General features: G+C 49.0%; 3 protein-coding genes across 4 annotated transcripts; 2 read left to right on the plus strand and 1 right to left on the minus strand.

Moving 5' to 3' along the window:
* Positions 1-78: 78 nt before the first annotated feature.
* On the plus strand, positions 79-8006 carry LPCAT4 (lysophosphatidylcholine acyltransferase 4). Of its 2 annotated transcripts, XM_028504273.2 has the most exons (14): positions 79-363; positions 1653-1795; positions 2130-2350; positions 2734-2846; positions 2966-3026; positions 3310-3368; positions 3562-3596; positions 4147-4201; positions 4325-4407; positions 4668-4793; positions 5150-5282; positions 6445-6543; positions 6892-7048; positions 7325-8006. In XM_028504273.2, exons 1-14 carry the CDS (start codon positions 250-252, stop codon positions 7477-7479), a joined length of 1554 nt encoding a protein of 517 aa, XP_028360074.1. In that variant the 5' UTR covers positions 79-249; the 3' UTR covers positions 7480-8006. The 2 variants fall into 2 exon arrangements, with proteins under 2 accessions (XP_028360074.1, XP_035887200.1); XM_036031307.1 differs by lacking the exons at positions 3310-3368; positions 4147-4201 and having other exon boundaries at positions 116-363.
* A 486-nt stretch (positions 8007-8492) lies between these two features.
* NUTM1 (NUT midline carcinoma family member 1) lies at positions 8493-20196 on the minus strand. The gene is made up of 8 exons (XM_036017200.1): positions 20157-20196; positions 18298-18393; positions 15944-16652; positions 13700-13828; positions 12169-12308; positions 11399-11682; positions 11021-11137; positions 8493-10683 (listed from the first exon to the last, which is right to left on the minus strand). Exons 1-8 carry the CDS (start codon positions 20194-20196, stop codon positions 8740-8742), a joined length of 3459 nt encoding a protein of 1152 aa, XP_035873093.1. The 3' UTR covers positions 8493-8739.
* NOP10 (NOP10 ribonucleoprotein) lies at positions 20125-22358 on the plus strand. Its single transcript, XM_028504249.2, has 2 exons — positions 20125-20248; positions 20545-22358. Exons 1-2 carry the CDS (start codon positions 20195-20197, stop codon positions 20683-20685), a joined length of 195 nt encoding a protein of 64 aa, XP_028360050.1. The 5' UTR covers positions 20125-20194; the 3' UTR covers positions 20686-22358.
* The last annotated feature ends 435 nt before the right edge of the window (positions 22359-22793 follow it).

Consider the following 22793-nt stretch of genomic DNA (forward strand, 5'->3'; position numbering starts at 1 on the left):
GGGCTGCCGGCGCAGCTGCAGGCGCAGGGGAGCCTAGACGCCTGGGCGTTGGAAGCCCCGCCCCTCGCCCGGCTCCCTGACAACGCGGGCCGGGTCGAGTCGCTAGCTCCCCGCCCCTCAGCACCCGGCACCAGGCGGGGCTGGGGCCGGAGCGAGGCCGCCGAGCCGCTGCTGCCGCAGCTGCTGCTCTGCAGAGCAGGGCCGGGGGCAGCGGCCGGGGCGCCCTCCCTCGCACCTCCTCCAGCCGCTATGAGCCAGGGAAGTCCGGGGGACTGCGTCCCCCTGGAACCCACCTCCGCACCCTCAGCACCCCCCAACCCGTTCGTGCATGAGCTACATCTCTCCCGCTTTCAGAGGATTAAGGTATGGTGTTGGGCAGGGGACGTCTGGATGATTCCTGGGGATAGGAGAAGGACGCCGTTTAGAGCCATGGCAAAAATAGGGGTAGGGATCCGGAAAGGAGGCTTGCGGGGCGGGACTCCAGGGATGAGCACATGGGGGTGGTAGTAGGGACTAGCTAGGAGACCCGGAGAGGACGCCTGCTTGGGCGATAAGCAAGCTCCAAGGTGGGGAGAATTGGCTAGGTGAGGATGGAGGACTGCAGGGGAACAAGGGGTAGCAGAAATGGAGGACACTGGGTAAGGCGAGTTACATCTTGCAGAGGCCAGTGGGCTAGAAGGAGCAGAAGGCTACGGAAATCCGGGGGTGGGGGCAGAGGCATGCTGAATGCTTCTCCGAGGCTCTGAATTAGAGAAGATGGGTTTCTGGGCCCGCAGTCTGCGTCTCTGTGCCCTTCCAACGCCCCCTCTTTCCACTCTCCCCCCTCCCCCCCCCCCCGCGCTGTCCCCGCCAACCCTGCACTGCAGCACCTCCTCGTGAAGGGGGAGGCTGAGAAAGGGGTTGGCCACAGGAAGTGCAGGGTCGCACCAGCCTAGCGGAACTCATGAGTGGTGTGGTACTCCAGGGTTTCTGCTTCCATTGCCTCCCCTGAGGAGAGCTACTGGGGCTCGGTTTGTTTACTCGCACTCTCCCCTGGGCATCCCTTGGAGTCACCCTGGCTCCAGGCAACCCCTCTCCATTGGAGTAGGGCTGAACTCTTCTCTTCCCCCACCCCCCAGTACTAGGTAAGTGCTGTTGGACAGACCTAGAGACTGGCCTGCGGCCTGAAAAGTGGATCTCTATGTGTTCCAAACCTCTGCCTCCCAGGCCCAAAGTGGAAAGAACCACTCTGGTTTCTGTTGGACCTGGGAGCTATTTATGGAATGGGACGTGGGTGAGGAGGAACTATCTCTAGCCTACTGCGCATAAAGCACTGTGCTGGGCGGTTCACATGGGTTATCATTAAATACTCTTAAAAGACTCTCCAAGTTCTAGATGCATTTTATGACATGCAGTTTTATAGGTGGGATAGGGAAAAACTGAAAGATAAGAGAATGAGGCCCTGATCCTATTAATCTTTAATCCCCTTGTTCTCCTTCATATCTTCATCCCACCGTGGATGCCAGCTCAGTCTCCGGTTCCCCTACCACCTTGTCTCCGGATCTACAGTGGGTGGGGGCTCTCTGCTCCTGGGTCCATCCTTATGGGAAAGGGGAAGATGTGGCGGGAGCATCTCCCAGCCCTGAAGTGACACTCTTCCCCTCCTTCTGCAGTTCTGCCTCCTAGGGACACTACTGGCCCCCATCCGAGTGCTTCTGGCCTTTATCGTCCTCTTTCTCCTCTGGCCCTTTGCCTGGCTACAAGTCGCCGGTCTTTCTGAGGAGCAGCTTCAGGAGCCACTTACAGGATGGAGGAAGTAAGTGGGGGATCAGCCCCCAGACACTCTACTTCTCCTTTCTGTTGGCTGCTGTTTATTCTGCTCTCTTTGGGAAGAACAGGAGGGAGGGTTCTGAGTCTCTGGTACCCAGCCTGGCAAGGTGAGATGAGTCAGCCAGGCTCGGACCTGATACCCAGGACCTCGGCACTAAGTGATGTGCCCTGCTATGTCCCACAGCAGCCAGAGACTTCCACCCCTTGGTCAGAGTAATAGAGGGCAAAAGGGCACTTGCTTTCCAGGTGCCAAACCCTGTGGAGGTGAGTGAGGAGGATCAGACCCTCTGCCTCCACTGACGCCTCACCTTGCCCTGCAGGACTGTGTGCCACAACGGGGTGCTGGGCCTCAGCCGCCTGCTCTTTTTTCTCCTGGGCTTCCTTCGGATTCGTGTTCGGGGCCAGCGGGCCTCTCGCCTCCAAGCCCCTGTCCTCGTTGCTGCCCCCCACTCTACCTTCTTTGACCCCATTGTTCTTCTGCCCTGTGACCTGCCCAAGGTTGTGTCCCGAGCTGAGAACCTTTCTGTGCCTGTCATTGGAGGTGAGAGAGTTTAAAAGGGATGAAGGGGAGAGATGAAAACTCTGGACAAAAAAGACAGGAATCAGATGGGCACACTCTGGGAAGAACTGACCTCAAGGCTGGGGGAGACATTAAAGGAGATTGACTGATGTGGGCAAATGAGATGCAAATTAACACCATTTGTGAATCGCCCTCTTTGACTCTGAGGGCTGGGGCGTAGAGACCGTATTCGAGGGAGCTCTCCTCAGTTCCCTAAAAGGACAACATACAATAAAAGGAGGGTCCCCAGGACAAAGAGATAATAACTGAGAAGCATCTCCTACTGTTGAAGGAGGGGAGGCTGCAGGTGTTAATGCCCTCCTGATAGGAACCAAGTGACTCCTTGTATCCTCTCTGGACCCCAGCCCTTCTTCGCTTCAACCAAGCCATCCTCGTATCCCGGCACGACCCGGCTTCGAGGCGCAGAGTGGTGGAAGAAGTCCGAAGACGGGCTACCTCAGGAGGCAAGTGGCCCCAGGTGGGTAAGAGTATTAAGACTTTCTCCTCACCCCCCCCATGTGCCCCTAAAGAGGCTTCTCTTTTCTCCTTTTCTTCTGCCTACCCTGCTTCATTCTGCTCCCTTGGTTTTTTCCCCAGGTACTATTCTTTCCTGAAGGCACCTGTTCCAATAAGAAGGCTTTGCTTAAATTCAAACCAGGTGAATAAAACAATAGTGGGTGGTAGGGCCGTAGGAAAAAGGGGCCTCAGATTTGAAGAGGGACTCTGGAATAACCCAAGAAGCATGGGGGTGGGGGGAATGGAAAATAAGAAGCCGCCTAGCTGACACTGAAAAGTCTGGAGAAGTCAGAGAGAAAATTATAAATGAAACGGCAAGGCCAGACCTCATTTGAAAACTGTCCCTGACTCCTACACTTCATGCCCTTTAGCTCCCTCCATGTACTAACCTCTGCCTGGGGGGTGGGGGTGGAAATGGGATTTAGGAGCCTTCATCGCAGGGGTTCCTGTGCAGCCCGTCCTCATCCGCTACCCCAACAGTCTGGTGAGTGTTAGTGCAAGAGAAGGGGGAAAGGGAGCATGAATTCACCCTCATTGGTGAAAACTGTTAGTGCCCTGATGGGATGTGCATGTGGAGGTGGGGCCAGGGCGGATTAGGGCCTCTGCTCAAAGAGGATTGGCCAGTTCCAAGGAAGAAAAGTAAAGTGTTTTTCCCGTCACCTCTTTTTCTCCCATAGGACACCACCAGCTGGGCTTGGAGGGGCCCTGGAGTGTGAGTTCTGGTGGTTCTGGTGGTCCTGGGGCAAGGGTGGAGAGCAGGGTTCATCAGAAAATTCCTGGCCCATCTCCTAATCTCTAGACAAGGCCAACAGCCCTTCATTCTTGAACAAGGGAACTCTAGAGGAGGAGATGTCTATTTCCTACTGTTTTGTTCTGACCTCCCAATGGGACCTGAAAGTGCTCTGAGCTATCCCACCTAATCATGCCTGCTGTGATTATAGCTCCTGTTAACTTTCTTCCCTGTTTCTAAGTGATTTTCTCAGTCATCTCTTACTGAGAACCACCACCATCAGGCCTGCCACTTGCCCTTTTCCCAGTTACTGAGACCTCTCCTCACCTGCAGTTCTTCCTCTGGCGCATCCCTGCAAAGCTTCTCACTTTTCCTGGCCCCCTTCCCACCTTCCTTGCCCTTCTCTCTGTCTCCCAACTGCATATTTACCCAGCTGACTTTATGGCTAGGAATTCGTTTTTATATCAGTGTTCCGGGTGGGAGGAGCTCCAAGTGAGAGATTAGGAAATCTCTGAAGCCTCTCTTCTCTTAGACTCAAAGTCCTCTGGCTCACAGCCTCTCAGCCCTGTAGCATCGTGGATGTGGAGGTATGACCCCCATGGTGGGGTGGGAGATGGGGCATCCACTGATCCCTGAAGCTTTGGGAGAAGAGGGTGGGATGAGGTCACCCTGGCTTTGAGGTCCTGATGAGAAGTATGTGTGTGTTTCAGTTCCTTCCTGTGTACCACCCCAGCCCAGAGGAGAGCAAGGACCCCACCCTCTACGCCAACAATGTCCAGAGGGTTATGGCACAGTGAGTGTTCCACAAAGTATTTCCTGGGGCAGCTATACAGGGCAAAGGGACCACAGGAGCAGGTGGAAGGCTGAGGTTTTGAGGCAAAGATATGGGAATGGGCAGTGGGGAAGGGGCTGTTGGCCAGCTGAGACTGGGGTGGAAGGGAGTTAAAGGGGCCTAATGTCCTCTCCCTAGTCAGCAGGTCAGTCAGGAATGGACCCTCAGAAGATTCTTCTGCCTCATTCCCCACCCCCATCCCACCCCTCTCCATCCTGTAGGGCCCTGGGCATACCAGCCACAGAGTGTGAGTTTGTAGGAAGCTTGCCCGTGATTGTGGTGGGCCGGCTGAAGGTCGCATTGGAACCACAGCTCTGGGAACTGGGAAAGATTCTTCGCAAGGCTGGGTAAGTGACCTTGAAGATGAGCGAATGGGCAGTGTCATGTATAGACAGAAAAATAATAAGAAAAGGGAGAGTGGGAAGGAGGAAGGAAAGTCCTTTTTAAAAAATACTGGGAAAATAGAAGAATTTTTTAAGACATAATGGAGGAAAAGAAAGGAGGTGGGGTAAGGGTAAGATAGGTAATTACCCCAGTGAGTGAAGTAAGAAAGGCTCTCAAGGGATGGTGAGTCAGAGTGTATCTTAGAAACACAAGAGGTACCTGCACTGGAAAACCCTTGGGGCTGGGGCCAAGGTGCTGCTGGGTGGTGTGCCCAGAAAGACACTGAGTTAGCTCTCTGCCTTCGACAATTCCACTGTAGGCTGTCCCCTGGCTGTGTGGACACTGAGACAGAGCCAGGCCGGAGTCGAATGATCAACCAGGAGGAGTTTGCCGGGCAGCTACAGCTCTCTGATCCTCAGGCCGTGGCTAGTGCCTTTAGCTACTTCCAGAAGGTAAAGGAGCTGGGCTGGAGAATGCAGAGCTCAGCATTCAGGGATGGTGTCCGAGTGGCCGTGTCAGTAGCATCAGGTGGCTGGTTTGGACTCTGTGCTGGATGTTCTAACAGCTCTTGTCAGACGGCCAACTTCTGAGGTCTCCTGGGGAATTCCTTTTTTTATAGAGTATCCAGTGCATCGCAGAGCAGTGTCTTAATCGTTGTGGGGTGTAACGATAGAGAAATAATCGGTCAGTGAGGTCCATAAATTTCCAAAGCCACTTTAGAGATGGGCAAAGGTGAAGGATCACATGACCTTGTGGGGGGCACTGCATGAAGGTTAGATGGGAAGGTGACATGGAGGAGACAGTGCTGGCAGGTTCGATGGTGAAGAGTTTGAGACCCAGAAGTAGTCGCAGATTTTTTTTAATATCCCTTAACTTCTCTGGGGAATTCCTGGACTCTCAAAAACCTTGAGAAACCTTTGGCAAACATTTTTTTCCTGTCAAATTATGATAAGATTGTCCCAGAAGATTCTTAATGCTTATAAACAACCAGCAGTGGTCCCGAGGAGCAGGTTTTTTCCTATGTAAGCTGTAGGCTGTAGCTCTCAACATCCTCTGAAGAGACAGAGAGTGGCCAGGTGTGTTGATTTCTTAGATTGGGGCAGACCGTGCCAGCCAGGGGCTTCCCCACTTACCCTAGAACAGCACAGAAGCCAAGCCTGAATGCCAGGGATCCCCTCTAGAGTTGGCAGGCATACTTCTTGGGCTTTTTGTAAGAAATTATGCCAGTGGCCCCCTCTGTAGGACCAGTTCTCCCACATTGGATGAGTCAGGAGAGAACCAGTTTTTCCAGCCTGGAGGCCAGGAATGCCCTAAATGGTAGGTCAGACAGTCAGTGCTAACTTTAGCATTCCTGAGGGATTCCCTGACATTGCTATGAGATCCCTTTATAGAAGAGCTGTGTCATCAGGTGACTTGGAGGTATAGCTTGGGCAAACCCATGACCTGAGAGAACTTTCAGGGATCCTGGAGAGTTCAGGACTCTGGGTTCTGAGGGAAGTGAACATAGAAGTCACCCTCGGGCCCACTGAGAAAGGCAGGAGCCAAAACCCAGAGCAAGAGGGAGGATGTTGGGTTGGTCCCCCACGTTGCCCTGGTTTCCCTTTCACATTCCAGGATGCCAACGGTTTGGTGGACTTCCGAGATGTGACCCTTGCATTGGCAGCTCTGGATGGGGGCATAGGCCTAGAGGAGCTGACTCGCCTGGCCTTTGAGGTACCAGGGGTTGTGGGGGAGAGGCAACGTGGTGGCTCTGCTCACCCCTCCCAGAAACCCATGTGGTGTGCTGTTACCAGTACACCTTCTAGATAGTAGGTGCATGCTCTCCACCCTACTGCCATGCTGTGAACTGCAGAGCCCCACTGTCTATATTAAGACATGCTGGGAGCAAGAAGAGGGCAGCAGTTCTGAAGTTAGAATTCTCCTGCAGAAAGGTCCCAGAGGGGCAGGGAGGGCCTGTGCTTTACAGTGTTGGAAGAGGAGGAGCCTGTCAGGCAGAACTTCCAGGAGAGCATGGGGCGGTGGTTTGAGAAGAGGTCTTGATTGTGTCTCCCTCTCCCCCAGCTGTTTGCCGAGGAGCAAGCAGAGGGGCCCAGCCACTTGCTGTGCAAAGACGGCTTCAGCACCATCCTGCACCTGCTGCTGGGCTCACCCCGCCCTGCCGCCGAGACTCTGCATGCCGACCTGTGCCAGGCAGGACCCCACCAAGGCCTCTCCCTCTGTGAGTCACTGCCTTCTCAGCCCACTTGGGCATTCAGGGCACCTTCAGCACTGGACTGGGAGGGAATGAGGCTTGGTGGCCAGCGCCAGGGATCAGAACATCTGAGAGGGGAGAATGGGAGGAACTGGCTAAGGCAGAAAGGACATAAACTTGGATTTGAGAAGTGAAGCAAAGATGAGACAGACAAGACATACCACTTCTGAGAAAACTGCAGGGTGCCCACTTGCTCTCTTTATATCATTTTACTTTTCCCCCATCTCACCCTTACCTGTCCAGGTCAATTCCAGGACTTCTTCCTCCGGGACCCGGTCCACAGGAAGCTCTTCAGCACCTACCTGCGCCCCTCCCAGACACCAAATGCCTCATCCCCAGGCAGCCCCACTGCTCTGGCCAATGGGACTGTGCACATGCCCAAGCATAAGGGCGACTGAGCACCTCGACCTCCCCAGCTAGCATCCAGCCCGCAGACTCAGGGCAGCGCCAGGGCCAACCGACCCTGGGCCTCAAGCCCTCTCTGCTCCTGCTTTTCTGTTATTGTTCATTTGTTTGTTTGTTTTTAAGTTGATTTTCATTTTTGTTTGTTTGGGGTTTTTTGTAAGAAACTATTTTATATATAAATATATATCTATATCTATTTAAAAAATACGAAGCTCGGTCACATTGATGGTATCCTTAGCTGGGAAGGAAAGGGATTAACAGTTGCCAGCTGCCCACTGGGCAATCCTGAAGGTTCCCAAGGCCAGTCCTCTTGGCCAGAGCTGGATGGATCCTCCCCACCTGCAGTTGGACGTGGTGCTTTTCTGCACAGAAATGCCGCAGTTCTCATGTCCTTGACCCCTGTTGTCATGCCCTATATATGCACATTTTAGCAGGCTTACTCATGAACCTCTTTTCAACCTATTCCCTCTTGTTCTGGCCTCATTAGAAATTAAAAAATAGCTAGCTACCATTCCATATTTAATAATCCTACTGAGAGTGATGCCTCCTCTCTGCAGCTCAGACTAGCCACACAGGAGGGTTTTTCTGTCATGGAAGAATTGAGGACATTAAGTCCCTTCTGTCCAGTCTCTTCAAGGAAGAAGAAAACAATGTCCCTCCTAAAAAAAGGTACTATGTCTAGACACAATTATGGAAAATTGGATTTAGAAAATTAGATACATATTCCAGGTTTTAAAAATGGGGGAGGGGGCATCTTTCCATAAAGACTTTCAAAGGGAAAGAGAATAACAGGCTATGCAGAAAAGCCCTCCGAAAACCAAGCCCTGGCCTTTGGCGAGAGGAGGGATGAAGTCTAGTTGGGGCTTATCAGGGAACCTGAATAAGGCTAAAGGCCAGAGCGGTGTTAATCTGTTGAACCCAAGGCGACCCCACCTCCTTTCAACTCAGCACCTTATCCCACTAGGATCAAGAAGTGAATACACATTAGCACATTGAGAGTATTTTCCAACAACAAAAAACCTTTATTGTTTTCCCATGCAACTCCTTCCAAACATACTTCACCTTCACCTCCCACCAGGACACCACCTCCAACCTAGCTGGTGTGACCACCCTCCCTGCGCCAACCACTTTAGCAGAACTACTGCAAAATATAAAACTGAGAACAAGTGTCTGGTTTGTGTGCAGCCAGGTGAAATCTATTCATGGGGCTCTGGCTGCAAGAACTGGCAGGAGGAATAGGAAGGTTCTGCTCCTTACTGGCTACGACGGCGTTTCTTCCTTCTGCCTGTGCCCAAACTATCACGCCTTCGTTTTCGAGGCTGTGAAGGTCGAGCAGGGGGTTTCTCCCCAGAGACCGCAAGCTCAGCTCCCAGGTAGGGCCTCTTTTCAGCAGGGATTGGACCTGTAACTAGAGCTCGCTTCTTAGACTTGGCAACAGGATGTGGAGATTGGCCGGGGCCTCTTGCCTCAGGAGAGAGGGTGTCGGACGCTCTCTGGACCCCCTGGCCTGTGGAGGACAGGCCTGAGGCAGGGCGAGGACTGAGAGAAGTCTGCCTTGGCGACAGGCTCAATTTAGAGGCCAAGAGGTAGGCAACTCGAGAGAGTTCCTCATCCTCCTTCTTTCTTTTGGCCCTACCTGCTGAACTGCGTGTTTCGCTAACAGGAGAGGCTTTCAGAACTAAGGCATCCCTGGCTCCCCAACGCCGAGAAGTCCTCCCAAGGCTCCGGGGAGATGTTGATTTGGGGGTCCTGTGTGCATAAGACTCTCGATTCCCTGGTAAGGGAGCAAGGTCTTTAGGATTCAACAAATCAGTGTCCTCCCTGCCCTCTCGTTGGCAGTCATAAGAATTAAAATTTAGTGGGCAGGTGTCTTCACTGCCCCCTAACTGGAGGCCACAGCCATCTCTAGCATCTAGTATGTTGCTGTGATCTATGGTTTCCAACAGAGAAATGGAACTGCCTCTGTTCCCTGCCTCCTGGCTGGCCTCAGGGAAAGAAGAGGCATCCTGGATCCCCAGGATAAAGATATTGCCTTGACAAGAAGGTGGGAGGGTTTCTTTGGAAACCAGTGTGGAGGCATCAATACTGCTTTCCAGCAACGGGGGACAACCTTCAGCCCACAGATCACTGGAATCCTGTAGAGTCTCAGGATTCTGTTCTTTAGACCTCAAAGCCAAGCTATAGTTTCTCTTTTCTAGGGCAGCTGTAGCATCTGTGCCTCCACAGGGAAGTGCACTGCTCCCCACATCCCCGTGTGCTGTGGTTTCTCCAGGACCCAGAGAAATGTCGCTTCTGGAACCCAGTGTCTGGCAGCCTCCCTGATGCTCAGGGACACATTCCCCATCATGGAAGTTCTCCAACACTTCCTCAATTTGTAAGGGCAACTCTAAGCTTATGGCATCCATCTCACTGCTGAGCCAAAGTCCTGGACTAAAAGAGGCCCCATCCTCATACTTGTCCTCAGCTGTTCTAGAGGGAAAGTTCTGCTCATAACTCTGAACTATAGGAAGACCTCTGTCATCTCCCCACATGACTCCTGAAGAGCCTTCCTGGGGCAATGCTAACAGCTCCTTGCCTTGAGCCAGCACTCCAAGACTTCCTATCTGTTGTTCTGTCTGCAACCCCAGGACCTGCTTTTCTAACCCCTGTCCTTGCAGAGGAGTCAGCTCTGCAAGTCCAACATCCAAACTGGGAACTAACTCGAGCTGGGAGCCTTCCTGCCAGCAAAGGGACAGAGCCTCACAAGTCCCGTCAGCCACCAAGCAGTGCCCAGGAGACCCAGCACCTCCTAGGTAGTCATCCTGATGTGGGGCTATCTGGTTTGTAATCTTTCCAGGCTCTCTTCTTTCTGTACCTAAGGGCACTCTGGTTCCCTGTGGAGCTGCAAGTTCTATGTGCAAGTCCCAGCCGCTGGGGGATGGCAGGTTGTTCCCATCCCTGCACATCATCCTCGAGCCATCTAGAGCCTGTTCCTGCCCACCATGCACTGTTCTTGCCTGCTTTCCTGGAGAAGCAGCCTTCCCAAGGCAAACAGCGCCCCCAGCCACCCGAAGCCCAGGTGAGGGCCGAAGCCGCCCACCCGCATCTTCATCCTCATCAGAAACAGAAGGACTTGAGTCCAGATGAGCTCCACTGCAATTCAGAGGTGCCTCTGCACCCTCTTCCTCCTCCAAAGCCAGGAGTCGCTTCTGGACCAGCTGGAAACAGAATGGACAAATAGCATGCTACACATGGTTGTGTGGAGGGGCAGCTGAGTGGATGGGCAGGCTGGAAAATGCAAGCAAGCAATTGGCTTAAGTGACAGTTTTAAAGACAGACACCATAGCTTTTAACCGCCTTCTTGGACCTTACTACCACGCTTTGAGCCCTTGCACTTCTTTTCCTGCATGTCCATAGTCCCCCACCTACTGTTCAGTACTCGAAGCACAATCTTGAAGCTGTCCATCTCCAGAAGTCATACCATCCAAGACAGTGTAGGATTAGCTAAAATCATATGAGCTTCTTATTCTGATATTCCCTACCCCTCAGGTTTACCTGGGCAAGACTGAGTTCTTCTTCTTGCTCCAGTTCCTCCATTAAGGCCAAGGGGTCCCTCTGTTGTTCAGGGGACAGGAGATCTGCCAGAAATTGAGGGTGAATGACAGCCTCCACCTGGGCAATAGAAGGAAAAGTGATATGAGTCTGACAGGACGTAACTTGTGAGCCAAGAGGCTCTAGAGAAGCCATACCCCCCCCCCCACAAGTTGTTATAAACCATGACCACCACCAGCTACACATAACCACACATATACACACATAACACACACACACACACACACACTTCTCAGTACAGAATAGAACCTAGTTTCTAGTGGTTCCCTGGAGTTCCCATCCCAGGACTTGCTAGAAACCAGATATCCAGGCCCAGCCCACCTTGGAGACGAAGACCTCCTGAGAACACAGCTCATCGATGTAGCTCAGGAGATCTGGGTCTGGATACATCCCTTCCTCCTGCTGCCGCTCTTCCTCTTCCTGTCTTCCCTCTGACTCCCCAGTGGCCAGGTGACTCCCCACCAGGCCCTCCATGATGTCAGCATACTCTTTCACAGCTTCTGGTGGGATTTCCTTGGGTGCCTGAGGCACTGGAGGCCTCTGGGTTTTGCGCTGCCGCTGGCGGGGGGCCCGTGCCTTGGAGGTTGCCTTCTTGGGAATGTACACTAGGGAAGAGATGAAAAGGAGACGTGGGAAGTGGCACAGAAACTATAGCTTCTGCCTCCCAACTCCATGGGAGAACACTGAAATGGCTCCAGGCTGGACCAGGCCACCCTGGAAAGTACCAGCCATGGGGAAAGACAGAGGAGCTGGAGGGTCTGAGAGAGAATCACTGTATGAGGAATCTCGGAACTCCTAAAATCCGAGAAGTCCCCCGATCCAGCCTCCATTTCTCAGGCAGATGAGTAATTGTGGGCTGCACTTACAGCCTCAGTGAGAAAGTATCAATAGTTGGTTTATTTGGCCATGATCAATACCTAGTTTGGAACCAAGAAAACCTGAGGACCCAGCCTCCTACACTTGCCCTGTTTGGAACATCGAATGCCACTCCCTGTAGGGAAAGTGGCAGAGGTAATGCCTTCCCCAGCCCTTGACTGGTTTCTGTATGCCTCCCTTTGGACCACTCGTGTGTGGCTTCTGGGGAGCCTCACCTGGCTGCTGGCAAACCTCAGGGGCCTGGGGCCCTGGAGGATCAAGTTTCAGAGGGACTGCAGGAGGCAGACCCTGGGACCCATTCATCAGCTGTGTGTTCTGATTCTGCATTTCCTCCTCGGCCTCAAACTCCATAAACCTGCAGAGTGGGAAGAAGGCCCAGGCAGTGCTGAGGCCAAACCCATCAGGAGCCCAGGCACCAGCTGGGAGCTGCTCACAGATGACCAAATAACAGTTCTGAGGAAACCTCCCAAGGTCCCCACAGAGTCCCTTCAACTGCAGACATCACTTAGGAAGCTTGTTAAGGAAATGAACAACATAGAGTTTGTAAGCTTTTCCAGGACTGAGCCACGATTCACATTTTTTTTGCTGCCCTATCTCACATAGCATCACCAAGGGTTTAGAGCAGCAATGAATTCAATCAGGCTTATGCCAAGCCTGGTGGGCACTCACAAGCAGGCCCATCCTCAAGGCCTCATCTGTCTCTGGCTAAGACCATCACATGGCTGAAATCCTGAAGCAGGACCTGGGCTGCAATTCAAGGTAGTTCCCATCTGGAGACAGTGCTGAGACCCAGGAGTCTGAGGCTATGACTGGGCCTTCAAAGGTTAAATATAGAAAGTTTGGGTCCCAAACCTCCAAAGACTTGGAGGAGAAGGTAGAAGCTAAGCATGGAGGAAAGGGTTCATTTTCCTCTGAGTTATTTTGTTAACCAAGGAGATTATTGAGGAGAAGTGGCAGGTAGAAGCCGGGAAACCACTAGGAGCATTCAGGACCCTGGCTTCCCCCTACCAGCCCCTTCAAGAACCAGCTCCTCCCTGGAATGACAGGAGTAACTAATTCCTGCACCACTATTTCTAGAGAAAGGGTGGTCCCAAGGTCTTCATCAACAGACACTTTGCTACCTGGCCAATGAGATAGTAAAGCCACTGTCCAGTGGGGCTTACCTGCTCATTGCTAGATCCTTTCGTCATAAAAATTTTACACTGAACTAACTGTTGAGCCCCAATCCCAACCTAAGAGTTTTTGTGTTTGTTTTTTTTTAGGTTTTATGTATTTATTTTTAGAGAGAGGGGAAGGGAGGGAGAAAGATAGGGATAGACACATTGATGTACAAGAGAAACATCCATTGGTTGTCTCTCACACCCCAACTGGGGACCTGGCCCACAATCTAGGCAATGTGCCCTGACCGAGAATTGAACCGGCAATCTGTGGTTCTCGGGCCAGCACTCAATCCACTGAGCCACACAAGCCAGAGCCCAACCTAAGAGTTTTAATATCAAAGCCCTTATATAATTCAAGATCTGGAAAAGGGAGAGCTTCCAAGAGAAGACAGGACAGAAACACTGAAGAGTCAAGGTGGTGGAAGGAGCAACAAGGATCCAGGAGACCCTATCCCAGTCCATACCCCTCCTCCTGGCATCCCTTTTAATAATCACCCATGCACCCAGACTCAAGCCTCTCTTACCTGCCCCTACCCTCCCAGCTGCACAGCCCCCCATCAGGAGAATGAGGGTTCCCCAAACTCACTTTTCTGCCATCTCATAAAAGATCATCCGGTCAAAGTTGCTGGTGCGATCCCACTCCTGCACGGCCCTTGGCAGTCCCTCTTCCAGGGTCATAGTGGGCTTCAGCCGGGCCAGGGAACGAAGCACTGGGCTAAAAGCCCCACTGGGTCAGTCACAGTCTACAGTGGGCCCCCCGCCATCCACCTGTCCTGACACCATCTTAATGCACACACCCAGCCCTTCATCAAATCTAACATGGCCCTCACTCCCAACATGTCCCACTGCTCATTGGGCTTGCAGACCCTGCCACCTCCCACCCATTCACTGGTCATCCTGGTCTTTCTTCCCACTGAAATTTACAAATCTCACACAAAATCAAACATGATTCTTCTCCCCATCTTTTGAAATCAACCACTCTTAATTCTCACAGTGCTTTCATTAACCAAACATTTGGAAGAAAGCACGGATGTTATTAACATGAATGGGTTTCACTGTAAAGTAGGCTTAACCCTGCCTAAAAGCCTTTTGCATTTTAAAAAAGGTACACTCACTGACCCAAATGAATCTCTAACTAAAGTTTGTGTGGGGTTTTTTTCTCTTCTCTTTTCTTTTTTTTTCTCTTTTCTTTTCTTTTCTTTTCTTTTCTTTTCTTTTCTTTTCTTTCTTTCTTTCTTTCTTTCTTTCTTTCTTTCTTTCTTTCTTTCTTTCTTTCTTTCTTTCTTTTTTCCTCCAGGATACCCCTCTCAGGCAGTCAAATATTAATATTCTTTAAATTATTTGTGATTAATTTTTGCCTGCTTGAAATGAGTCTCCAAGCATTGTTGTGCTAGGATTCCTGGTGAAGCTTGTTATAAATATGGATGGCAGTCCCCCAAGAGTCCAGACCTGAGAGCATTTTAACAGCTTCCCAGGTGATTGTTGCAGAGGGTCTGGACTGCGCTTCAGGGGAGACCCTGTCTAGAGGTCCTGAGTGCAGCCAGTAGGAATAGGCCAGGACCAAAAGCAGTGCTGGCTCTAGAGTTAGAAATTCAGCCTACCAATTCAAAGAGAAAACTCAGAACTGTCTGAAAAAGGCAAGCAGTAGGTAAGATGATCTACACATACTTAATTATGTGGAGAAGTCTTGATTTACTCACTCCATAGCCAGAGTGGAAAGGGAGATTCCTTTCAGAGTCAGTCACTGGAGGAACAACATGTATGTTTTTTTAATCTGGTAAAATACGGTGTGTGTTATATAGTGGTTTACCCAAAGTGCTGAAGGTACAGTGCAGTGGAAAGCGGCAGCAGGTCTGACCGGAAAAAAGAGAAAATTGCCCAGATGGCCAACGATTCTGTTTTATAAACACAAAAGACAGCCATGACCCTGGCACTTTGGCTAAGCATCCGCTCATACTCCTAAGCAAAAGATTTGGCCTTTTCTGAGTTCTTTTTCTCTTCTAAATTGCCTTTTTGTAATAATAATAATAATAATAACAACAACAACAACAGCTACCACTTAATGAAGCATTCTCTGTGTCTGGCACTCTGTTAAGCACTTCACGTATACTAACTCATTTCATCTTCTCAGCAACCCTCTGAGGTAGTAGGTATTAATTATCCCCTTTCTAGATGAGAAAAATGAGGGTGAAGATATGAAGTGCTGAGCCCAGAATCACAAATCTAGGGAGTGGTGGAGCTTAGGCCCTCAACCACTAAGCAAGCTCTACCACCTCCCCATCTCAACTAGAATTCCCGTGAATAAAACAGGGGTGGTGGAAGGGGACACTCAGAGGGCCCTTTGCCTGGCCCCGCCACACAGGAATGGGTCAGGGCCCAGAAGTCCTAATCTTGGCAGGTTTGGGCAGCTCAACTCCATGTACGAAGTTATTAAAATAGAACCAGAGGACCCTGGCATTTGGTGTTGGAGACCTACGTTGGGATCATCTCTCCACACTTTATGACAGGAAACCTCTCTGAGCATCAGTCTTCTCATCTATAAATGAGGATTACCATAAAAATGCTTTCCCGAACTCAAGAATTGTGAGCACCACTTGAAAGAAGACACCTGAAGGCTTGTTATAAACTGGGAAGTGGGTAAAGAGTCTTATCATCATCATCATCATCATTGTCATCACCACTCTCATCATGCTTTTTGTATTCTTAGCCTCTCCATCTCCCTCATGACCTGCCTTCAAGTATTCCTACCTAGCCTAACCTCTTTTGTCCATCCCAAAGCCCTCCTTAATTAAAAGCTCTAGGATAATTAATCTCAGGTCTCCCCACTTACATAAGAAAGCAGGAAAGAGCTTCTGCATCGGGACTTTGGGATAAATGCCTCCGAGCCAAGGCTTTGTAGAGCTGCCAGCGACGGAAGTTCTCATAAACACCATTAGAGGTATAGGAGAGGTCACCCAGCGCCGGCTTGGATTGGGCTGCTGGCAGGCCTCCTTCTCCGGTTGATCCATGTGGCCCTGGCCAAGCTTTTTCCAGAGACACAATGGGGACCAGGTGGGCAGCCGGTGGTGGAGCCTGAGCAGGAAGGCCTGGGAGGCCTTCCTGACTCACCACAACAGCCTCAGTGGGCAGAAGGGCCTTCATGTTAGAGGCTGTCACAAATTGAGGGGATGGGCCTTCCGGGCCCCCACAGGGAGCACCTGAGGCAATCCAATTGTGGGAAGTCTGAGTAAGGATAAAGTTCTGAATATGAGAGGACTCAGCTGCCCCCCCTTCTTTCTTGACTTTGACAATGACCTTGCTGGCTTCAGCCCCGCTGTGGCCAGGGCCCCCATCTCCTGTCACCAACAATGGATTAGGGAAAGCAGAGATCATCAGAGGGTTGCCTGGAGATAAAGCTGAAGGCATGGGGGGCTGTGGAGGCAGCTCCCAGGGTGGTTGGTCTGGTGGGCCAGGAGCAGATGGGGGAATAGGAAGTGCAGTGAAAGGAGACAGGGCAGTGCCAGGTTTCAAGGTCATATCTGGTCCAGGCAATGAAGTTGCTGTTGAGACAAAGAAAAAGACAGAATGGAGTAGGAGAAAAGCAGACCAGAAACTAGGTTATCAGAGTTCCACTTTAGTCCTTGAAGAATCAGAGCTCTGATTCTCAACAGGTGAGGAAGGGCATATGGACGGGGAACTTGCATAGTTTGCAAATGTCTTTCAAGTGGTTTTGATGTCCCTTACTCCAAGTTGAAAATTATTGCACTAGAGAAGTTGCAATGACCTTTGGCCCCAAGAGCTCATACTCAGCCCTCTCGACATAAAGGTATGTCTCTGATTCCAACGCATTCCAAACACATTCAAACCACCTGAATGCTGCTTTCAGCTGCTCTGTGGTCCCTGCCACCACTCACAGAAGCACTGTTCCCAGGAGAGGGGGTGTGGATTAAAATGTTTGGTTCTCAGAAATTCTGTTATATAATAGCCAGGAATGACTAGAGATAAGGGCCAGGAAATGGGTGAGGGGAGAGGGGCGGTGTGGGATGGGAGTTTTCCAGAGCCTTACATAGCTGCTGCACATGTTAAAATTTGGTGATACAGACTATCTATGGTCTTTTTGCTTGGAGCTGCTATCAGAAATGTAAAATGCACCAAGAACAAGGCACTGACAATGAAGTCAGAAACACAGTACTTGCTAAGGAGGAGCTATGTGAGCTCAAAGAGACCAAGAATAAATATATAAAACATTGCTGAATTAATCAGGACATGTGTCTCCTAGGGCTTTTTATAATAATAATAGACCATCTGCCTAATTTCATGCTACTCTCATCCTCCTTATAAAGAATACTCTGCTGGCAAACTAACAACACTCAGTTTCTGCTCCCTGACCTTGAAGGAGACAGGGAATATGAGCAAACTCATTATCTCGACCATAAGGCAGGTCAGAATTTCAGACACAATGAAATGGGTCTGAAGGCCAGAGTTCCACAAAAAAATAGAAAAATTGAGAGCTCCTCATTGAAGCCCCAGCTCTCATTCTGCCTGGAGTGACCCACCTCCCCTGGCCCTGGGGGAATCAAGGGAAACTGCTCCTTGGACTGAGAGAGAAAGCATATCTGGGACTAGAAGGAACCGTGAGAGTCTGGGCAGAGGCACTTAGAGTACCTGCCAAGCTAGCTCTCAGGACATTTCTCTACAGACTTGGCAACAGATAACCCCATTGAACAGTTTTTCTAGCTAAGGCCTCCACCCCACCCCACTCCAGCCCCCAATGCATCGAGAGTGGCCCCAGCTCAATTCTCTCAAAATTCTAAATCAAGCTCCAAAATTACCCAAAGAAGATATAGGAACCTGGGCCTTCCCCTTGAACCATCTCTGTGCCACAAACACCACACGTACTCCTGTCCCTGCCACACAAACACACGTTGAAGAGGCCCCTCTTCCAGAGCAACAAATTGCAAATTGCCATCCCTTCTCTAGACCTCGGGTACTCTCTTCTAAGGTGCTTTGATGTGCCTCCAAGAAGGCCCTCTTCCTTCCCCAACCCCCAGTCTTAATGGCATGATTTCCTTCCCCAGCTTCCCCAAGTGTGATGCCTTTGGTCTGGTACTCTCCCATCCCTCTAGGTCAGTCTAAAGTGCTCACTCCCAGATAAAATGTCAAATTTGAATCTCCAAGGACCCTCCCTGCCACCTGTAGACCTACCTCCATCTGAAGTCATCCTCTCAGGCTTGGGCACTAAACGTGGCTGTCTGGAAGCCTCCAGAATGAGAAAGTCTGGTCCAGGACCCAGAGAGAAACCTGGCTCCAGTAGATACACAGGGATCCAAGGAGGGAAGGGTCAAGATTAGATCAAAACAGAACTAGAATCTAGGACTCGAGGCATTCTGCAGTGGGGGAGGGGAGAGGGAAATGTGAGGTGTGGGTAGGGAGATATTCCACAAGTGACTCTGGTAAAGTCAGTAACCAGGAGTTCCCAACAAACCAGAGTATGGCAACACAATGGCCGTGTACCTCTTTAGGGCAATGTGTAAATATTTTCTCAGATTCCCAACATTACAGTTTTGCATCTCTATTCCTTATACAATTCTTCATCAATATATTTAATTTTGTGCCCTTCAATCCCACCCAGTTCTGTAACTGACTCCCTATTAACAGCAGGTTGTGGCAGACCCTTGAGTTAAGTCAACGTTGACTCCATTTTCTGAACCAAACTCAGAACACACAGTATGTGTACTTAAGTATCCAGGGAATGAAATATCTGAAATTAGGATGGTTTGGAAAGATCCAGAGTGTTTGGTTGCCATATGCATATCATTTCCTTGGAAAGTTGTTCTGGAGTTCCCAAACAGTCCCCTGCCATCAGCTCTGCAGTCCACGGAAGGCTCAGCCTTACGCCTCGGCTGAAAAGCCCACACTGGCAAAAACTGGCATTTAGCCTAAAATATCAAGACCAAAAAGTCCTTTTTTATCTGTTAAATTATTTTGTTTAAAACTTTGTTCAATAATTTTAAACTTTTCATTGGTACTACATTACCATTGTTCCAAAGTAAATGTATACGAAATAGTATATCACAGTCTCCCTCCCACTCCTCTCCCCTGGAACCCGAGTTCTTTGTCCCAAGGGAACCAATATTATCTTTCTTGTGAATCGTTGCAGAGCTATTTCAGGCACTACAAGTAAATATGCCTGTATCATTACATTCATAGTCTTTTTTTAAAGAAAGAGTTTTCAGGTTCTTCTGGTTAGAAAATTTAATATATGTTGCAATATTTTTGCGGTTATAAATAATACGGAACGATCATCTTTGTAGTGTTACCTGAGTTCCAATTTTCATTTCTTTAAACTAGAAAGGAGAATCCTATAATGAGAATCTCTCCGTTCTTTAAAATATTCGAAATACCCCTAGAAGACAGATCTTAGTATGCTATTATTAGGTACTCACCACTATAAGAAAGCGCGCTGAATTTGTGATAGAGACCTGAGCTTGAATCTTGGTTCGACCACTAAAACATACTTCACCGGTTTCATAACATAACTGCACGCTCTCTTTGGTGTACAGAATATTGGATACCCGTCATGCACTCTTTACCGCCAATACTTTGAAACGGGGCGAGGAAATCGGATGTAAAAGAGGGGAGGAAAGAAAACTTTCTTTCTTCCCTAAGGTAAAGGGGCTCTGAATCCTGGACCCCTTTGTTTTACCACGCACTAGAAAACCACCGCCCTGGTAATGGGTGTGTACTTTGAGATAAAGACAGGATTCTGTTCACTAAAGTTCAACGCACATCCATCCCTATCCCCCTGTAAAGTCTAGCAATGTCTGGCACACAATGGGCACATTCCATGTGTCTTAAAACGCCTGCAAGGCTGCAACTGGCTCCAAGGCCTGCAAGGTTGCAACTTGGTTGCAACTGGGCCAAGTCCTTGCTCTAGTGCGCCGCCTTCTGCCTAGCTGGAGAAAGGCCTACAATAAACTACCTTTCCCAGCATGCCTTGAGAGAGACTGCCGGCTATAACGGAAGGAAGTTGACAAACACGTGAGGCCGTCAGTTAGACTGACCTGCGGACGGACTTGGAACTTTCAGCTTCAGCGTGGTCATGTTTCTCCAGTATTACCTCAATGAACAGGGAGACCGGATCTATACCCTGAAGGTGAGAAGAGGTAACAGGGTGTAAATGGGCATGGCGAAAAATGTCGGTGGGAGAGGTTCAAACCAGCCACCGAGTTGCCCAGCTGAGTAAGGGAAACCAGAAAGCCCAGCAGCCGGGCGCGGCAGAAGCTGGAGTGTAGGCTTGTTCTGACCTTCGCGCCTCTCCTGTCTTCCCCTTTACCCTTTGTCTCGCGTTCCCCTCCCGGTCCCAACCTCCATCTCCCTTATGACGCCAGTGATTGAGTTTTCTCACCACTCCTGTACTGAGTCTATGTTCCCTCTTTCTTCCTCGAGCAGAAATTGGACCCTACGGGACAACAGACCTGCTCGGCCCATCCTGCTCGGTTCTCCCCAGACGACAAATACTCTAGACACCGAATCACCATCAAGAAACGTTTCAAGGTGCTGATGACCCAGCAACCGCGCCCTGTACTCTGAGGGTCCCTTAAATTTCATGTCTTTTCTGCCGCCTGCGACCCCTCTGAGACTTTCCGAAACCAAGCTCTTCAATTCGTGAGCCTTGAAGCCTTCTAGCCACCCTTGCTTTTTGGAATCCGGTGTCATCATTACCTTTGATCATGCATATGCGACGCAATCGTGGTAGTATCGCCTTAAAGGGAACAAATTTGAATCTGCTTTTTATATTTGACTCACTGTCAGGTTATTAAAATGATTTGAAAGAGCTCTCATTTCACATGTTGTGGGAAGAAAAGAGTGGCTTAAGAAAAGACGAGAGAGATACAAGGGAAGAGTTACCCAAGGGTAAAACAAGGGGTAAGCTTGGAAGAATATCTTAAGTAGCTGCTCTAGCAGTAGTGCTGTACTGTTAGTGATAGGAGTGTGTTGGGGAAGGGAAGGAAAGGTCGAAAAAGACTTTTGTGTAATTGTCAGCATTCACTGAAAAATATTCTTGTGATAATACAAGTAATTTATTGACACTTGACATTTTGACTCAAAATGAAAGAGTTGTTTGACAAATAATAGCCATATTGTAGAGCAAAAGCAGTGATTTGGAAGTCAGGAGACCAGGATTCTCCCCTTTGTATAACTTTAAGAAAGTCACTTAACCTATTTAGTTCCACTTTCATCATTTCCCAGTTTTCTTTTAACTCTAAAATTGATTGGGTTCAGTGGTGGATCTTAATATATCTACAGTGTTGTCCCACTGTTGTGAAGGGGAATGGCTTTATGTATACTTACTGCTCCTCTGGTAATATTCCCAGGCTTTTAGTTCTCTCCATCAAGGCGTTGCCCTCTTACATACACCTAACTTAACTCGCTGGCAGCTGGCTGCTATGTGGAACACTATGTGGATCTTAATTTAAAAGATGACATATGAGAGATTGAAGGAGGGATTTTGTTGTTTTTCAAGCTACTGTTGGGAGTTAACAACAACAAAACCTGGGAGATTTCAGAGAACTGGAGTGGCTGTCATGGGGCAGCTATAAATTTTTCATTCAATTCCACTAGAGGGAAAATGAGGCAAAGTACTGTATATGGGCACTCAAAAATGCTTAGCTTGCTTTCTTTCTACAGTACCTCTCCTTCTCAGGTTAATCCATTAATTTCCCAATCTTCTCATTTGTGGCTTTCGATATTGGATTTGAATGTTTGCTTAATGCCACAAATTTAAAAACTTTATCTGTGGAGATCATTTTCTAATTATACAGTATTTTTCTATTGCATCAAAATTCTAGATTCCAGAAGCAGATGTAACTTAAATCAGAGAAAATTCAATTTGTTAAGATTGGCCCTAAAAAGGGTAGATACGTTCTCTTGGAATCTGATGTCTGACCATCTCAGCAGAAAAGTTCAGCATAGTTGTTGACTGCTGAGGAAAGAAAGCTCTAAACTGGGTTTATAGTTAACAGAAGACATGATTTTTAGATTATTACTTTAACTTACAGAAATAGAGAAATAGTTTTTACTGTTGAGCAATTTTTTATTTCTTAGCCCATTTACTTATGGGGTTCTTAGCAATGGATCTGACAGATTTAAAGAGTTTCCTGTTCTGTTAAGGGGATTAATGATGGAAGAAATATTAAAATTTTGCAAATGGCTAGAAAAAGAAGTTTCTTAGCACCAAAGTCAGTTAATGAAATCGTCCAATTAAAAAAAAAAAAGTTGGACTGTAGTCCTATCTTTATAATTTCCTGCCCCCCCCCCAAAAGATTAATTTTGGTCCATTCTATGTTCTGTATAGACTGAATTGAAAAGACTTCCACCTGGAAATACTCTGAAATGAAGTAGAAGAGAAAGACAAACTGGTCTGAATATGCCAAGGATTTTTTTCGTTAAGACATCCCCTGGCTATTAACATCTGAGATATGCTCAGAAACAGAAGTCTTAAAGGTTTAGTATATTTATATTAGGTAGTGTGTGTGTGTGTGGTGTGTGTATAGGAAATGTATATATATAGGTAGCGTGTGTATGTATTTATATATGAAGTTTACAGGAAAATTCTCTCAAATGAAGCATTGATGAACCAAGACATATTGAACACCTATTGATGCGTTAAGTAAACATGCTACAAAAAATATCCTGGT

Source organism: Phyllostomus discolor, chromosome 1 (assembly GCF_004126475.2).
Source record: "Phyllostomus discolor isolate MPI-MPIP mPhyDis1 chromosome 1, mPhyDis1.pri.v3, whole genome shotgun sequence".
Lineage (NCBI taxonomy): Eukaryota > Metazoa > Chordata > Mammalia > Chiroptera > Phyllostomidae > Phyllostomus > Phyllostomus discolor.

Coding starts and splice junctions, on each gene's coding strand:
- NOP10 (XM_028504249.2), top strand. CDS start 20,195: ATGTTTCTCCAGTATTACCTCAATGAACAGGGAGACCGGATCTATACC. Junction 20,249..20,544: donor ACCGGATCTATACCCTGAAG/GTGAGAAGAGGT, acceptor TTCCTCGAGCAG/AAATTGGACCCTACGGGACA.
- LPCAT4 (XM_028504273.2), top strand. CDS start 250: ATGAGCCAGGGAAGTCCGGGGGACTGCGTCCCCCTGGAACCCACCTCC. Junction 4,408..4,667: donor GTCCAGAGGGTTATGGCACA/GTGAGTGTTCCA, acceptor TCCATCCTGTAG/GGCCCTGGGCATACCAGCCA. Junction 7,049..7,324: donor CCACCAAGGCCTCTCCCTCT/GTGAGTCACTGC, acceptor TTACCTGTCCAG/GTCAATTCCAGGACTTCTTC.
- NUTM1 (XM_036017200.1), bottom strand. CDS start 20,196: ATGACCACGCTGAAGCTGAAAGTTCCAAGTCCGTCCGCAG. Junction 18,394..20,156: donor AGTTCCAAGTCCGTCCGCAG/GTCAGTCTAACT, acceptor TACTGGAGCCAG/GTTTCTCTCTGGGTCCTGGA. Junction 13,829..15,943: donor GCTCTTTCCTGCTTTCTTAT/GTAAGTGGGGAG, acceptor TGGGGCTTTTAG/CCCAGTGCTTCGTTCCCTGG.